Below are 15,639 nucleotides of genomic sequence, written 5' to 3' on the forward strand. Positions count from 1 at the left end.
CACCCATTATATTGGTGCGACAACCAGAATGTTAGCTAACCGTATTTTAGAGCATCAACATTCCATCAGGGACGGCAAAAATGACACAGAACTCGCCAGAATGGTACTACAACACAAGCATACTCCTCTGTGGAATGATGTGGTCATACTAAAACATTGTGACAACAAAAATCTCGTATACATCTGGGAAGCCCTCATCACCAACGCATTAAGGCCCTGCAACACCCCCACACTGGATTTGCCCCCTTTGTGGATCAGCTTGTACAGTTATATAAAACATCACAATTAAATCCACAATATAGAGGCGTCTAGCGCATGCGCAGTATAAGCGCGTGCTTTTTATTTAAATATCTTTTTGTATTCTACTGTTGCTGGTATTCCAAAATGTTAGTTAGGATTGGAATATTTTTTAAAAATTTTGTATTCAAAAAAGGTTCTTATACAGTATCTTCTAATGACCTGAAGAAGACGAAAGTGTGTATCGTCGAAATTTGTAATAAGATACATAATGCAGTTATAATAAAATATTAATTTTTAGTAATTCAAAGTACATTAAAATATGAAAATAATCACATGGTATGTATTTATATTTTAGAAAATACAAGAGAAATGGCATGCCACTAATGCTAATGTGGTGATGCTACTTTTAGATAATATCTGAAGCTATTTTTATTTTTTTATTTTTAAGCTTTAAAGGCAGAAAATAAAAATAGTAAAAATATTAAACTAAATAAATAAATAAATATGTATATTATATATNTATTATTATATATATTATTATTATATATTTTCAATATATATATAATTTTATCAAGATTTAGAATGTCTTTTCCTGTTGATAACAAGAGATAGCATTCCAACAGAAATTGGAATATCATCTCTTAAGACATATAATGTAAAAAAGTTGCTTTGCTTTTGTTTTATGTTTCATATGTAGATATATAGAACCTTTTAAATTCATTTTTAATTTTTATTTGTTGCATTTTGTTCAGGATTTTTTAAAATTTTTTAATTAATGTAATTTTAATTAAATGAAAGTTTTTCAATAAATAATTTGTTACTTAAACATACTAAATAATCTCGTATTCACTTGTTTAGCCTTTACTTTCTGGTACTGCTTAAACTTTGTAAAACAAACGTTTTCAGCCTCACTTGAGGTTTGCTTCAGGTTACAAGAAAAAAAACTGGTTTTCAATCTTAGATTGATTCTTGAAGGAATGTTGAGTTTTTAAATAAATTTAAACATATGCGCACGCTACGTAGCGTCGGTGATTTCTTGTTCTTTGCATACGTAGCACCAAGCATATGAAAGCGTGTTGCCATCTTTAAAGTTGATACATCTTCAAGAATTGTTCTAAGATTGGAAACCGTTTTTTTCTTGTAATCTGAAGCAGACCTTGAGTGAGGCCGAAAATGTTTGTTTTACAAAGTTTAAGCAGTACTGGAAAGTAAAGGTTAAATGAGTGAGTATGAGATTGTTCAAAATACCAGTATTCAGAATAGAACATATTGTGATACTAAATAATGTTGTTTTATTTGTTTTTCAGTTAATGGGTGTGATATGGGCAACATACAGTGCTGGATCATTATTGTGTGTACAAGAATTACAGAATAAACGGCCACTGCTTCTTTATCCTATATTCTTACTGTACATCTATTTCTTTTCTCTATATTCAGGAGTTTGAGGCATTTTAATAGAAAATTGTAACATAAATACTGTATATTATCTATGAAATTTCTATGTATTTACACAACTGATATGCTGGTTAATTATAATAATAAAAGTCATTTAATAAGGTAGCTGTAAATAATAGCTGTCAATTTATTTTTAATACATTTGGCTTGTATTTTAAATAAAGCTACATTTAAAATAAATCATATGTAGCTATACAAATATATGCTTTTCCTTTTTAGTTGTTATTGTGTATGTGGTGATTTTAAGATGGTTGTACAAAACTTCACCTATGAATTTTTGACTATAAAATGCTATGAAAATGTATAATCAACAAGTGTTGTAATACCATGCATTTTCAAGATATTAGCCTGCAAAAATTCCAATATTCCTCAATAAAGAGACATAAAGGGACAAGTGTGTGCTTGAAACAACTTTATTTCTTACAGTATATATGTTAAACACCACTATTTCTTGCTTATAAGGAGCATTTAAAGTGCTCTCTATGCACTGTCACACATCTCTGTAGCCATCTTTGCAATGATTCTCTACCTGCTCAAAAAAGCTAGGCACTGCACATATGGTATTACAGGCAACTGTAAAATGTTAATATATACACTGTAAAGAATAAAGTTATGTTTTGTGCATACACTTTTACCTTTTTGTCTCTTGTTGAGGAATGTTATATGAGACTGATGGGATTTTTGTAGGCTAATATCTTGAAAATACATGGTATTACAAGCGTAATATATATAAATATATATATTACGCTTGTAAGCATAATATATATATTTATATATTACGCTTGTATATACGCTAATATTACGCTTGTATATACGCTTGTGTATACGCTAATATATTTATATATATTAATACGCTTCCAGCGTATTAATATATATATTATACGCTGGAAGAGGAGATCGGAATGGAGGTCCGGATAGCGTAACTGGCAACGCATCTGCACGGTAAGCAGGAGTTGTGGTATTACAAGCTCTGTTGATTGTACATTTTCATTGCATTTTGTGATGGTTTTGTGATTCATTGGTGAAGTTTTGTATAACCATCTTAAATCACCCTGTATATTATTATTATTATTATTTTATGAGCTCAGTTGGAGAAAATACATTTTGTTTTATATATAAAAGAAATTATCATATTATTAATTTGGAATTATATATGCCTGTTTGTTTTTATTTTAGAATCTTTATTACGAATGTTTATGATATGAAACATTTAAATTTTTTTATATTTTATATTAATATTTACATTTCAGAATTAAGCTTCTCTATAGGTTAGCACAGTGTTTCTCAAACTTTTTTGTCAGGTGGCACACTTGAAATTATTAAACAAAATTCACGGCACCCCTATTATTATTATTTATTATTTTGCTTTTTACGGTTAGTAAAGATATGAAGGATGAGAAGACTTTGAAAAAAATAAAAGTTTTTTATTAAAGTAAGTTTATTTCCAAACAACACAAAAGCATTCAAAACAAAAGTTATTATTATAAAGGTATCTTTTAATTATTTATTTAATTTAATACTTTAATTCAATTATTTTAAGTAATTTTAATTTAATTATTTAAAAATTTCGCGGCACCCTTGTGTCGTTCTTGCGGCACCCTAAGGTGCCGCGGCACCCGCTTTGAGAACCACTGGGTTAGCACAATATCAAGATAGATAAATTAACAATTAACCCTTATGAAAATCAGGAAGATGTGGTAGAATGGTTTAAATATGTATAGTTGATGCTAGATAATTTTTTGTCATGATAGGGTTATAATTATGATGAATTAAAGAGATTTTATAAATTACAGTATTGGATGTTATGTAAATTTTATGATAACATTAAAAGTGCTCAGCAAGTAAACACAGAAAATAAAACACCTTAATTTGTTGCTGAGAAATATAATTGAAAAACTAACGTTTTCAACCTGATTAACAGGCTATCATCAGGTCTAAAAAACGAAAATGGAACAGATGCGTTCCATGTATAGAATATAAATATTTAAATCAAAATTTAGAACAAAAATTTTCAAAAATATAGAAGAGAAACGGAAGAAAATATAAAAATAACACAAAATAAACTAAAAAAATATAATGAATCTTCCAATAAACTAATTCTAGCTTTAGTTTTCAGTGAACTTTTTAATCATGTATTTCCATGCCGACGACAGGCTCTCAGCATCTCTCGCATTTAAACATCCCTCACGTAGCCTACTCAATATATTTCAAGTTCACTGAAAACTCAAGCTAGAATTAGTTTATTGGAAGATTTATTATATTTTTTATTTTTTAGTTTATTTTGTGTTATTTTTATATATTCTTCCGTTTCTCTTGTATATTTTTGAAAATTTTTGTTCTAAATTTTGATTTAAATATTTATATTCTATACATGGAACTATCTGTTCCATTTTCGTTTTTTAGACCTGATGACGGCCTGTTAATCAGGGTGAAAACGTTAGTTTTTCAATTATATTTCTCAGCAACAAATTAAGGTGTTTTATTTTCTGTAAATTTTATGATTTAAATTACTAATTTTAATCAGTTTGGTCACATGAAAAGTTATTAACAAGAATATTAAAGTGAAAAATATAAAAAAATTATGATGTTTTTATTCATTACTGGTTAATATTAATCCGAAATCCACTGTGTGACAAAACCAATAAACTGTGCATGCATTACATTACAAATCGTTTCAGTTTTCAAAAAATGTCTGGGCGATGTCGTAGTAGGATCTGACAGTATGACTTTTTGACCCCAAGTAAAGTAGGGCTTATTTACGCCATTTATTGTCTACAACTCGTAAATCTGTCTTAACATTTTTAAACTTTTTTAAACAATGGCTCCAAAAACCTCATTGTTAAATTTTGCGAATTTTCAGGTTCAAGCAAAAGCAGATATGAAAAAATGTGATTACTGAAATCAAATCTGGCATAGATTTCTTTTACAAGTGTACAATAAAAACTTTTACAATAAAAGCATTGAATCGAAAGGGAATACATAAAGTGCCTGTGGCATAAAAAGTTCACGAGCACAATGTCTACCAGGAACAATTACAAATTAACGTTTATAATACAATGCGTCAAACTCGACAATCAATAGCACTTTTAAATTATATAACATCTATCATTAATACAATCGACAGAACATTATAAAATAATCCAATCTTATGTAATTGTATTGTAGAAAAATACACGAAAATTCAAATTTTCTTTCCTTTCCGACTTAAGGGTCCCAAACACGTTAAGGAAATCCTTTGAGGAATAACTGTGCAGGCCTGACCTTGAGGAAATTCAGAATTGGCTATCGCCCACACACGGAGGAAAATCTCTCAGTCAGTCAGTCGGCCATACATCTGATGACGACGTACTGGCTGTTCTTGGATGTTTATTGGAAACAAAATGTATTAAAACTCGCGGGAAAAACACGTGCATAGAAGTCTATAGTGTAAATAGTGGTTTGGGTATCACTGATCACAAAATTAATTTATCATATGAATCATTTTTTAATGGAATTATTTCAGATCACAAAATTAATTTTTCAAGAGAAATTTTGGGTTATAGATTCTGTTAAAAAGCATCAATTATCAGTGAAAGATAATGGTAAGTCGATTTTTCTACCAAAAAAATTCATGTATTAAATTTTATAGACGAAAAACCATCGGATATAACTGGCTGGATCGAACATAGTAATTTACAAAACTTATTAAATTATTTCTCAACGTATAAAGAATTATTTTTATTTAAAGATGGATAGATAGAAGAAAAAAAATCTTTTTAAAAACTGGAGCTACAATTATTTAGACATCGAACTTTTTGGGTGTCCAAGATCGGATAATAATAAAAAGAATTGTTATTACCACAAATATTTTAAAAAGCATTGTTCTTTTTGCAATATTCTATCTTACGAACAATTCTTAATTGAACAAAAAATAGATATTTTCAAAATCAATACGTTGTAGAGATATTTAATAAATAAGTAACAAATATAATTTAAATAATTATTATATTAAACTGTTTCCCTATTTTACTTTGTCTTATTGTTAAAATATTACTGTATTTCAACTTGTCGTGTTTTAATTTATTCGGAAATTAGAAAAAAAAAAAAATAGCAAATATACGTGATATATTAATAATTATCAACCACATCCGATATTAGTACAAATTGTAAAAATTATTTTGAAAGTAGAATATATAAAGTTCAAATATTTCATTCACCAGTACAGTGTATTTCTAATACACACTGTACTGGTAAATGAAATAATATTTGAATAAATTAAAGACATTGAGGCATATTAATTTAACGAAGTTTTAATAATATATATAGCCGAAATTCTGGTGAATAGGAGAATGCAGAGAACACAGAGAGAGAAATTGACAGATAAATGTAAGTAAAACAATTTTAATCTGTGCCACTGATTTGCAGTAATCTTAAATACCAGTTTAATAAGTCCTATTAATAGAAATACCCACTGCACTGGTGAATGAAATAATATTTGAATAAATTGAGGCATATTAATTTTAGAATATATAAAGTTAGCTTTCTTCTCAATTGCGAACGATTTACGAAATTTATGTAAGAGAGGTTTTAAAAAAGAATGTAGCAGCGCCATACCACCGGTTCCCATCCGATCACTTCGGTGATCGGATGGGAATAGCTTCGGATAGTACTTCGGCTTCGGATAGTACTTCGGCTTCGGATAGTACTTGAGACAGAGGCGCCAGGTGCTGCCGTTTTAGCTTTGTTGCGATGCAACGAATCATTTTCGGCCAATCATACAAGAGCTTTCGCTAATTTTTGAATTTGTGCATACTGTCTTCACTCAATATTTTTAGCCACTTTCGTATGTAAGTGGCTAAAAATATGTAAGCCACTGTGTAAGCCACTTTCGTATGTATTTGGTCTTTGTGTTTAGCTGCACACATTTCAATGCCTAAGCCAGGGGTCGCCAAATAATGTTATATCGACTCCCAGGGGTCGATATAACATTATAGGGGGTCGATGAAAAGACTAAAACTTACAAATTTTGAACCGAATATTGCTAATCTTGCAAAGGATTATCAAGCTTATCCATCTCATTGATTGTCAGTTACAAAAATTATTAACATATGTACAATAAATGTAAAATTAAAAGATATATATTAAAATAGTAAAAGCTTTTTTTTTTTTTGCTTATAACACTCNTGAAATAATAAACAGTTTACTTACTTTTTCCTATCTGTCTCATTTTCATTTGACTGCCCCTTATATATACAATAAATGTAAAAAATGTAAAATTAAAAGAAATGTATTAAAATAGTAAGAGTTTTTTTTTTGCTTTTAACACACACTTTTTGGTGGGGGTCGATGTGAGGTTTCGAAAAGTTGTAGGGGGTCGACGATCAAAAACGTTTGGCGACCCCTGGCCTAATCAGACGTGCAATGTTCGTCTCATGTATTCTTAAATTTCACATTATCTTACGAAATCTTGATGTCCGTCGTTAACGTCGGCCACACAGCAAGATTTTTTGCTGACTTCTTCGCGTCGATCGAGAAACTAATCTCTTCGGCGCCACGTTTCTTTTACGTATCCTTTGTGTAAGGGAATCAGTCACGTGTTGCGATGTCAGCAAACGAAATAAAAACCCATTATTCCGAAACAAAAATAACGATCCAACCAGTAATGAAAAATTCCGTGCTAATGTTGCCACCTTTTTAAAATCGCCGACCCGGACGGCAGGTGAGGTTAGTTCGAACAGAAGTCCCTGACGGAATGTCATTTTGCAATGCGAAGAATAATGTGCAGTGCATGCTGGTTCTAAATCAGTTATATACGAATAAATCGTAGAAGCAAATAAGAAAAAAAAAGTCGACAGGTTGCGCAAGATATCCCTGGACGGCGAGTCGATTCCCGGACTGTCCGGATGGTTACACTATTCCGTGCTCATTTCAATCGGTCCGAATCGTAGGTGGACGAAGATATGAAATAAAATGGTTCAAATTCTTACAAGATATTATTATTTATTGTGAAATTTTGCCGCCCTCTAAAAAGTGCCGCCCGGGGTGGGCCGCCCCACTACGCTACGCTACTGCCCGCTGTGTCGATTTCTTCTTCGGTTAATAAAAAAAAAACAACCTTGTCTCCACATTTTCGACATTTACGTGAAAACCAGTAACATCTTAATATCGACAACCAACGCGATTTATGCGTTTCTATCAGAATATTCTAGTTTTCTCTTCAAATCGATCGACTGTGTAAATCACATTTCAGTCCAGATAATATCCACATCACATTAACAGGATTATTATTTACAGCTAAGTTTTCTGATAATTGTTTCTTGACTACCTACAGTATAATAATTAATGCTGTAAAATTACTTTCGAATAAAATCTCGCAAAAATAGTGGCACGCTGGAATTTGACTTTAATAAGCTGTCGTCTTAGTGTCTTTTAAATAGAAAAATTTATCATAATTCAAAAAAGTTACTTGTTTCTTTGTTCTGTTCGACTGTCGGGAAAAGTCGAGCAAGAAGTTTTTGTCTGCTTAGTTTTTCTTTACGTTTTATTGTGCGAAGCTCTGCTTACCCTAGAGAAAAGTCGTAAGTGTTCCGACCATTCTTTTTCGCTCTATTCTTCATAATTCAGATAACACAATGAATAAGTAATTTGCCATGTGGCTTACCGGAATCGACCGCAGTAGTGAGCAATGTATGTAAGAGACGAAGTTCAGGTTGTGGCAGCGGCCATACCACGCCGAAAATACTGGTTCCCGTTCGATCGCCGAAGTTGGGCCGGTTAGTACGCAGGACGGAGACGATCTCGGAACACGGGTACTGCTGTGTGTTGTTTTATTTTTAATTCCATGTTTATCTATCGCAAAATATGTGTTTTAAAAAAAGGAAGCTGATGTTTTGAAGAAAGAAGTTTTTGATGTGTGAGAGATGAAGTTGCTCGAAAAATAAGTTTTTTCGACGCCGTGTTTCCCTTACGTGGCAGTCAACAGTAACATTTTTTCACTACTGGCTAAGTCAGCAGTTGTCTTGCGTTGCGGAGATCTCAGAGAAAATAAAAGCCTAGTATTTCAAAACATGCTTTAACCGAGCCAGCCAGGATTCGAACCTGGAATCTTCTGATTCGAAGTCAGACGCGTTAGTCCGTTGCGCCACTGGCCCGCTGTCTCGATTTCTCCTTCGGTTAATAAAAACACAACGCGTGTCTCCATATTTTCGACATTCGCGTGAAAAGCAGGAAACATCGCAGACCAACGCGATTTACTCCTTATTCTAAAGGTTGCAAACAAAATTTACTCCTTCCTTTTTTCTCTTGCATCGATCGATTGTGTGAATCAGATCGTCGTCCAGTTAATTATTCACATCAAATTCACAGTATAATTATTGGCGGCCAGTTTTTCTCATCTAGTCAGTTGTTTCCTTTTTTCAATTTTTATTTTCTTTACGTTTTATTTTGCGAAAGATTCTTATTCTGGAATCGCACGAAGCGGAAAGGCGGAGAAATGACTTCACAAATGTGTTGCAATTGAATTGAAAACAAATTTTGTTTTAATTCTGATTATTCATTAATCTCTTTATATTTAATATATTATATAACTTCTACAAATGCATAGTAGGCAATTCTTCTTTAATTTGGTGTTAGTGTTTTTATTTAGCTTTTATTATTATTAAGTCAGTGATATTGCTAGGTTTGAATGAGTCTCGTAACGAAGTTAATGTATTATTTCTTTTATATTTAATATATGATCACCTAACTGATGATGACCATTTCACACTAAGGGACGAAACACATTTTAAAAGTTTTGTTATTTTAGCCTATCATTGCTACGTTTATCAGGAAGTTACAATGGGACGAAATCAGGGAGAGTGGAGTATCCAGGTTTTGTGGTAATCTACATTCTCCGCAGGGTGTTAGAAAAGAAATTACGAACAATCTGTTAAGTTTACATATGTAGATTTTTATAGCTATGGTGAGAAACGTTTAAAATTTACAAAAACCCTGTCGTGTCCTTTGAGGTATATTAGTGATGCGACAAGAGGCATTTTACATTGATCAGTATCGGCACCCTCGGGATTTGGCAGCCCCCGTGCATGTACGCACTGCACACCTACCAGTCTGTTTCTGATTCCATCCATTAGTCACTCGTAGAAAGCTATTTGACTAAGTGGATTGTTTTAAGATTTAAAACGTAAATAATATTTTATGTTATTTATGTACAGTACGTTTCTTACAACGCTATATTTAGCCCTTATACCATGGCTAGCGATTCAGTATGTAATTGTGATATTAAAAATACATTTAGAGAAGTGTACGGTTTTTACTGGCTTATTGAACAAACGAATACGAATGACCCTAGAGGCCTAGACCATCACTGACTTGCAATTAACTGATTGCCCCTGGAAGTCGGCTTCTTACAGAAACACAGCTTCCCTGTCGTCAAATGTCACGGCACGCCACTGATATAAGCTGATACCTATCTCTTGGTTCCTTATGATTTAACATATAAAAGCAATTCAAATTTGTATTACCAAAATTAATCTGTCTTCTTTAAATATAGCATGTATAGTAATTATCAAAATAATACAAAAATTTATAGAGGTGCCACTTTTATTATTTTCTGTGATAAAGATTTACTATTTCATTTTTTTCCGATTTATTGGATGTACAAAATCGCACAGAGCAATGAACCATTTTAAAACGAATCTTTTAAAACTGAACAGTATCTGCATATAGAGATTTTAAAAATTTAAAATTTCGAAAATATCATAACAAGCACATCTTCGCAATACTATTAGTATTGATCGCTTGATTGAATCGCTTGATCGCAAGACAACACATAGGTCATCAGCGCTCCTAGTGAAAAAAACGTCAGGCATCAACACACGTGTTCAGAGCAAATAACTAGGATGTTTTTATTGTAGGCTGTGGTAGAGTCAAGTTAAAACGAAAACATAACAGAAATGAAAACTCTATGTTTCAGTTCTGTTTTTGAGTTTCTGTTTTCAGGTAATGTGGAGTCCAGGCTTTACTCTTAAGGACGTACGCTCTTGAATGTAATAATTGATTTCAGTTTCCCTTCTATTCCGTTTCATATACTGTATAAAGGAATAATGCTTTCTATTCGTTGTTCCATTTCGTGAAACATATTCTAAATAGTTCTGAAGAAACATTAAATTCTGAGAAACCGTTTTGTTAGAATAATTTCGCAAATGGAACTGGTTTGTCCGCTTCTAATGTTGTGCAACAAACTGTTCGTAAGAACGCAATAGTTTGACTGTGTCCAGAGTTTCAATGCTTGCACTATATATATTTGAATATTATAATTTTATTTTAATTTAAAATTTATGTACAGTATATATTTTAAGACGACATTTAACCTTAATTATTTGGTGCTAGTGCAGCGATTCCCAACCCGAGGTACGCCTACCCCCCGGGGGTACGCGATAGGTTGTTTAGGGGTACAGAAAAAAGTTAGTTATTATGGCAGAAAAAATATATTATGCTGAGCCTACTATTAATTTAATATTCAAACGCTTTCAGCCTATTTTTAATAGGCCATCCTCAGGAAATTACTGTTCTACAATGTTAAATTAATAGTAGGCTCAGCAAGTGTTTTGGTGTTTGATTATATTTGTAATATATAATGTATCACAAATTAATAGTATTAAGAAAATATTAGGTAAAAAATGTTCCTTGCAACAATCACAAACTTTATTTTACATTTAAAAATGCAAAAATAGAAATAAAAACTTATGCTGCCGATTATACAATGCAACAGATCAATAAATATTACTCAGTCGGTCAATAGTAGTGGGGATACCATTATGCGTGATTAGTGATTATGCTACGGACTTTTGATAGTGGGGTGTGTTACCGTTATTATTATTATCTCTCAACAATATCCCCACGTATTGTTTGAAAATAGTATTTTTTATTGTTAGCAAACAAAAGGACATAGCTAGTTTCTCCAGATTTTCTCTACAAGCGGTATTCAGTATTTTTATTAATTTTTTATTGACAAGACTATGTCTTGTTTTTAAAATCGTACTGCCTGCTGTGTTACGATCTTAGAGGTATGAAAGAGTACATGTCAGAAGTTGCAATTGGCACAAAGTATTAGGTGCCCAAATCATGCGCGCATAAAACAACCAGACTTGTAGGTACTCAGGGGACCGAGAACCGAGTCAAAATAAAATTCAAATTGGCGACACTCTCTACAAACAGGAAGTGCGAGATTTGCCCATGCGTTGCTCGTTGGAAAGTTGGAAATGCCACGGGAATGCTACTGAAAAAACGTTGGGAACCGTTGTGCTAGTGCATTGCAATATATGGATTTGCATTATCTACTTCAGAGAGTGGTCAAACATAGACTTGACAAGATTGAATTTTATTTTTCTGATTTACAGTTGAGTCCGATTCTTAAATGTTTTTGGTAATTCTTCTGAAGAATACACTCACCGTTTTAAAATGACTCAAATGTTTTCTATTGGATGTCACCGGAACAAATTTTTTGCATTGTTTCTTCCACAAACGTAAAGTTCCTGACAGGAAGAAAACTGAGTGTCATGAACTGAATGAATTAGCTTTATTAGATTTTTTTTCTATTCTTTCCGCTCTGTGGGCACTAATGAGGTCTTTTTTCAAGCTCGTCGTAGTTTTGGCTCGGCTTACAATAGGGTAGCCATCACAAATTTCCCTTAAAAACTTCAGGCAAGTACTCGATATTGCTTTTCTGTAGCGGTTTTTGTATAATTTGTAAACAAGATGTTTCTATTTTGTAGTGAGAAGTAGCAATTCCACCTTAACCATTATGCTAATAGGGCTGCAGCCTTTAGGCTCCAGCAGCCGCTACCTCACATGAGTCTTTCGTTTTTTATTTAGTTATTAATTTACAGTGGAACCTCGGTATCCCCGCGTTTCTTTATGCAGCAAGAGTGTAGCGAAATGACGTCACGAGCAGTGTTGGCCAATTAGAAACCAGTTTCAGTGTGTTCGCTGTAAAGCGCTTCTCGAGCGCTGCATAAAGAAACGCGGGGTATACGTCTGCTTTAGAATACGTCCAATTCGGAATACGTCCTGTTTCGACGAAACAAATTTTTCTCGGTATACGACTTTTGTTCGGTATACGACTTAATTCAATTATACGCGCCATCAATGAACAAGTAGCACTATCGGTGTACTACACTAGACTAGACGTTCGCGGTGCTACGGTTTATAACTTTCTTAAATTTCTTCTGATTTTAATTTGTAAGTAACATTTTATTATTTTTATTAATCACGAATTGCAAAAGGGCAACAGAAAAAAATGACTAGAATCACAACGGAACTGAAAAAAGAGATTGTTGAGAAATATGAAGGTGGCACGAGTGTTCGAGATTTAACGAGATTTAACTGTTGCATTCCGTATTCCGAGAACGACGATATCGACAATCGTGAAAAATAAAGACATTATTAAATTTGCTAACGTTGCGAAAGGGGTTAAATCAAAATCTAAACAGAGATCGAAGACATTAGATCGTGTCGAGAAATTGCTTTTGCTTTGGATAACTGAAAAACAGTGTGCCGGTGACAGCGTATCGGAAGAAATTATTTGCGAGAAAGTTAAAAAGATACACGCTGATCTCATGAAAAATCAAGCAGAAACTAGCGAGGAAAGCGAGCTGTTTAAAGCCAGTCATTTTTTTACGAGAACGGATTAGTCATTTTTACATTACTTCTTATGGAAAAGGTTGGTTTGGTATACGTCCTATTCGGTATAAGTCCAAACACCAGGAACGGATTAAGGTCGTATACCGAGGTTCCACTGTATTTCTTTTTTTTACGACAAAATTGTACCAGTATTCTGATGTAAAAATAAAAATGATTTTTTATTTTAAAAAAGAGTTCATGATATTGTTAAACACAAGACACAAATATATTAGAACAACCCTGAAGTGATCGAATCCGGACGGGTCGAAAAAATCCCCAGGAATTTTTCGGCGGTGGTCCGACCGGATTAGTCGGCCCCCGTCTCTCACCACTCGGCCGCCCCATTTTGGGCCTGGCCGAACCCATAATGGGCTTGCTAAAAGAGGCCCTCTTAGTGTCCACAAGGCGAAAGAGTAAAAAAAGAAAACCCTGAAGTGATGCCCCATTTGATCTTCAATAATTGTAATAAAAATTCATAATTCTTTTACTCATATTAGTGTTTGTATAAATTAAACAATATTTACGGATATCAAGTATTTTGATTAATATAGATCTATGTCAATTATAATTTTTATAATAAAGACCTATGTTTATTAATTATGTTTAGTAATAACTATTCTTTTTAATCAGAGAAATCATTGAATTAATCGTTTATTATAAAATCACTCTGCGTAGGATTCTTTTATGATAAACTAGCAGACCCCGCCACGCGTTATTGTGGCTCAAAATGTATCTATTATAAATGTATAACACTTCCCCAGTGGGGGGAAATTTTTCAAAAAATTTCTTCTTAGTATACATTCTGTTGACGTACCCTATTAAAAATCAATCAAAAACGCAAAAAACAGCATCTAAAATAGTATAAATAGAAACAGAGTTCTTTACTGCAAGCCTTAATCCTGTTCATCTCCCCCCAGTGCGGGAAATTTCGACACGTATATTATATAAAAACACGTGCGCATTCGAATGCAGCATTGTGTCAAAATTTCAAAGGAATCGGTAGGAACAAACGAACATTACATTTTTAGTTATATAGATAGATAGAAGATGATCTGCTTTAGTTCATTTTCACAGAAAAGTGTAATGCCTGACAGAAAAGCAAACTTAGGGCGTCGTACTCATAGCGCCATCTGTTGACATAAAAGCCTTAACCTAGATTATATATTTTAATTTATATGAATGTGGAGGTAATGGATGGCCGCCGTCAGTTAGATGAAACCTGGCGGTCTTTCTCCATCCATTTACATCTCCACAAAGACTATATCAGAAGGCTGTAAACGTGAATTAGTTAAGTCCACGACCACGTTTTAAACTAAAACAACATTTATTTACAACAATCCTCGAGTACACTTGAAAGAGAGCTACACATGCTCATAGCAGCGATCACCCGACAAGAAGAAGAAGCAACAATACCCAGAACCCACTCTGGGAAAAACCCTGTCCCCGTTTTTCCATCCGGGATTCACGGAAAACTTGTAGAGGAGTGGCGCCATCTCACCAGTCCGTGATTTGTCGCCGCAAATGTTTATCGGAATAATATACAGCCTATGTCCACCCTGAGGTTCCATTCTAAATATTGGTGAAAGAATTTTTGAAATCGGATGAATAGTTTCGGAGATTACCTGATGCAAACAAACTTACATACATACATACATACTTACAAACATTACCTCTTTATAATATTAATATAGAAATAGGCAATATATACTGTAGTTATTTTCATTGTTGTAAGTTAGATTGAAAATTACCGATAAAATAATTTACACACAAAAAACATATTTCGATACTAGCAGACCCCGCCACGCCTTGTTGTGGCTCAAAATGTATCTATTATAAATGTATAACACTCCCCCCGTGGGGGAAAATTTTTCGAAAAATTTTTTCTTAGTGTACATTCTGTTGACGTACCCTATTCAAACGCAATCAAAAACGCAAAAACCTGCATCTAAAATAGTATAATAGAAGCCAAGTTTTTTCACAGTAAGCCTTAATCCTGTCCCTCTCCCCCGCGGGAGGAATATCGAAAAATCCCTTCTTAGTGTACATTCTGTTGACGTACAGTACTCTATTAAAACGCAATCAAAAACGGAAAAAACCGCATCTAAAATAGTATAAATAGAAGCAGAGTTCTTTACGGTAACCTTCCCCGTAAGGCTTACCGTAAAGAACTGTCCATCCCCCATGTTTAACGGAATAATATACAGCCTATGTCCACCCTGAAGTTCCATTCTAAATATTGGTGAAAGAATTTTTGAAATCGGATGAGTAGNCATGTTTAACGGAATA

At 33.1% G+C, this 15,639-nt stretch overlaps 1 protein-coding gene and 1 non-coding gene across 2 annotated transcripts in view; one reads left to right on the forward strand and one right to left on the reverse strand.

Annotated features, from left to right (window-relative positions):
• LOC111613689 (protein YIPF4-like) overlaps positions 1-2,466 on the forward strand; it is a 41,971-nt gene extending 39,505 nt beyond the window's left edge. Inside the window, exon 5 of the mRNA XM_023355034.1 lies at positions 1,548-2,466. Within this exon, the coding sequence (XP_023210802.1) occupies positions 1,548-1,685 (138 nt within the window). The 3' untranslated portion in view covers positions 1,686-2,466. The remainder of the gene's footprint in view (positions 1-1,547) is intronic.
• A 6,285-nt stretch (positions 2,467-8,751) lies between these two features.
• Trnar-ucg lies at positions 8,752-8,825 on the reverse strand. The gene has a single exon. It is a non-coding gene; the product is annotated as a tRNA-Arg (tRNA).
• Positions 8,826-15,639: the final 6,814 nt, after the last annotated feature.

Source organism: Centruroides sculpturatus, unplaced genomic scaffold, assembly GCF_000671375.1.
Source record: "Centruroides sculpturatus isolate CEXI.00-Female unplaced genomic scaffold, Cexi_2.0 scaffold1657, whole genome shotgun sequence".
NCBI lineage: Eukaryota > Metazoa > Arthropoda > Arachnida > Scorpiones > Buthidae > Centruroides > Centruroides sculpturatus.